At 43.5% G+C, this 1563-nt stretch overlaps 1 protein-coding gene across 1 annotated transcript in view; it reads right to left on the minus strand.

The window, feature by feature from the left end:
- CYBJADRAFT_189616 (uncharacterized protein) overlaps positions 1 to 883 on the minus strand; it is a gene marked incomplete at its 3' end in the record, with an annotated part of 1397 nt that extends 514 nt beyond the window's left edge. Inside the window, exon 1 of the mRNA XM_020217350.1 lies at positions 47 to 883. Within this exon, the coding sequence (XP_020071590.1) occupies positions 47 to 521 (475 nt within the window). The 5' untranslated portion in view covers positions 522 to 883. The remainder of the gene's footprint in view (positions 1 to 46) is intronic.
- Positions 884 to 1563: the final 680 nt, after the last annotated feature.

Genomic DNA, 1563 nt, shown 5'->3' on the forward strand with positions numbered 1-1563 from the left:
CCAATAACCACAGTTTGACCAATGCACAAGCCTTCCATTAGCCTACCAACGTATAATTGACCAAGCTTTTTCGATGTTATCTGAATAACGACAGCGACTATCCAACCTACGCAAACACCTTGCAAAGTTCTAATACGCCCAAACTTGTCCACGAAGTACATCGCAAGCAGAGAACCACCAATGGAGCCTAGTATCACCATAGAAGTGATGTTTGATTTCAGATTGGCCAATTCTGTTGCTGTTTTTGTAGGATCATTCAACCCAAACTGGTTTTTGAACGATGACTTCGTTACAATACCTCCAATGTAGCCTTCGTCATAACCACGGGCACAGCCCAGAATACCAAAAACAAAAATGGCAAAATACAGAGTCCTGTTGAAAATCTCTGGTGGTGCACCTGCCGTGTTGTAAAATTTACTGAAGAAGTTCTTGAATACAGCCATGGTTGAAACTGCTGTTATATATAGAGCTGTTGCTACTTGAAGATTCCCAACTGTAACTCTTGCATCATAGGCGAACATATGTGGGTATTTATACTTGGAAAATACAACCAGGTTCCACAGCCCAGTCAGAACACGACAGTGTTAACCAAACATAGAGCATTGACCGTAACAGTTGGTATACACCGTGATCACTCAAGTAGCGGTGGTTGTTCCTTCCCCCAACAGCACACAGGATGATGCCGTTTACGTCCTTATGCGTCGTTGCATAAACGGCTGGGAGTGCTGTAAGCGGGGGGTAGGCTATTTTTTCTCAATCAGTAGACGGAGGTTCACGGAGAAATTACTTAGCGTCAAGGCAGGCAAGCGGAGTAACCGTCTTGGCTCACTGAGCATGGTAAGCCCCCAATAGGCCTTGTTAATCAATCCTAGGCAGAGGGAAAGTTTTCAATTCGACGTACGCTGCAATGGGTTTATTAAAAGAAAACCAAGACAACCAAGACGACCAAGACAACCAAGATGTGGGACGGACATTTGATTCAACGGTCCGACGAGCTTCTTTCGGTTCGCGTTTTATCGCCATGAGTTCTGTTGCAATATCTTTACATCGATTGGATTAGAAGAACATTGGAAGACATTCCTTCATCTGAGATTCAGTCCTTGGTGTGAGTGTGAGTGATCATCTCTGTGATCCATTCACCCGCTTCTGATAGAAATAACGTAGCAAGGAGCAAGCCCAATGTACAAAGTTGACTAATGATCTGCGGTTTTGCTTAGTTACACTGGTACTTTTCTCCTTTCACGTTGCGGGAGGAGGGAGCTTGATGCATTGGAAAGCAATTCAATGCCTATGCGTACAGAATTCCAAGGGATAAACTTTGTAATATGCAAGAAAGCCAGTCGGAAGAATTCTTCCAGGGATGTGGGGAGTAGTGGAGATAACTGTACAGTCATCGTTAATATGATTGTAATTGGCTACGAGACTCATTACTCATGCTTCTTTCATCATGAGTACCACTGGTAATGGTCTACTAGCACGAGCAATCAACGCTGAGATCAATAGGCATTCTAAAGAACTACTGAACATACCTTAAGGCACGCTATACAGTATACTATAGCTGAT

The sequence above is a fragment of the Cyberlindnera jadinii genome (genome assembly GCF_001661405.1).
Source record: "Cyberlindnera jadinii NRRL Y-1542 unplaced genomic scaffold CYBJAscaffold_4, whole genome shotgun sequence".
Classification (NCBI taxonomy): domain Eukaryota; kingdom Fungi; phylum Ascomycota; class Saccharomycetes; order Phaffomycetales; family Wickerhamomycetaceae; genus Williopsis; species Williopsis jadinii.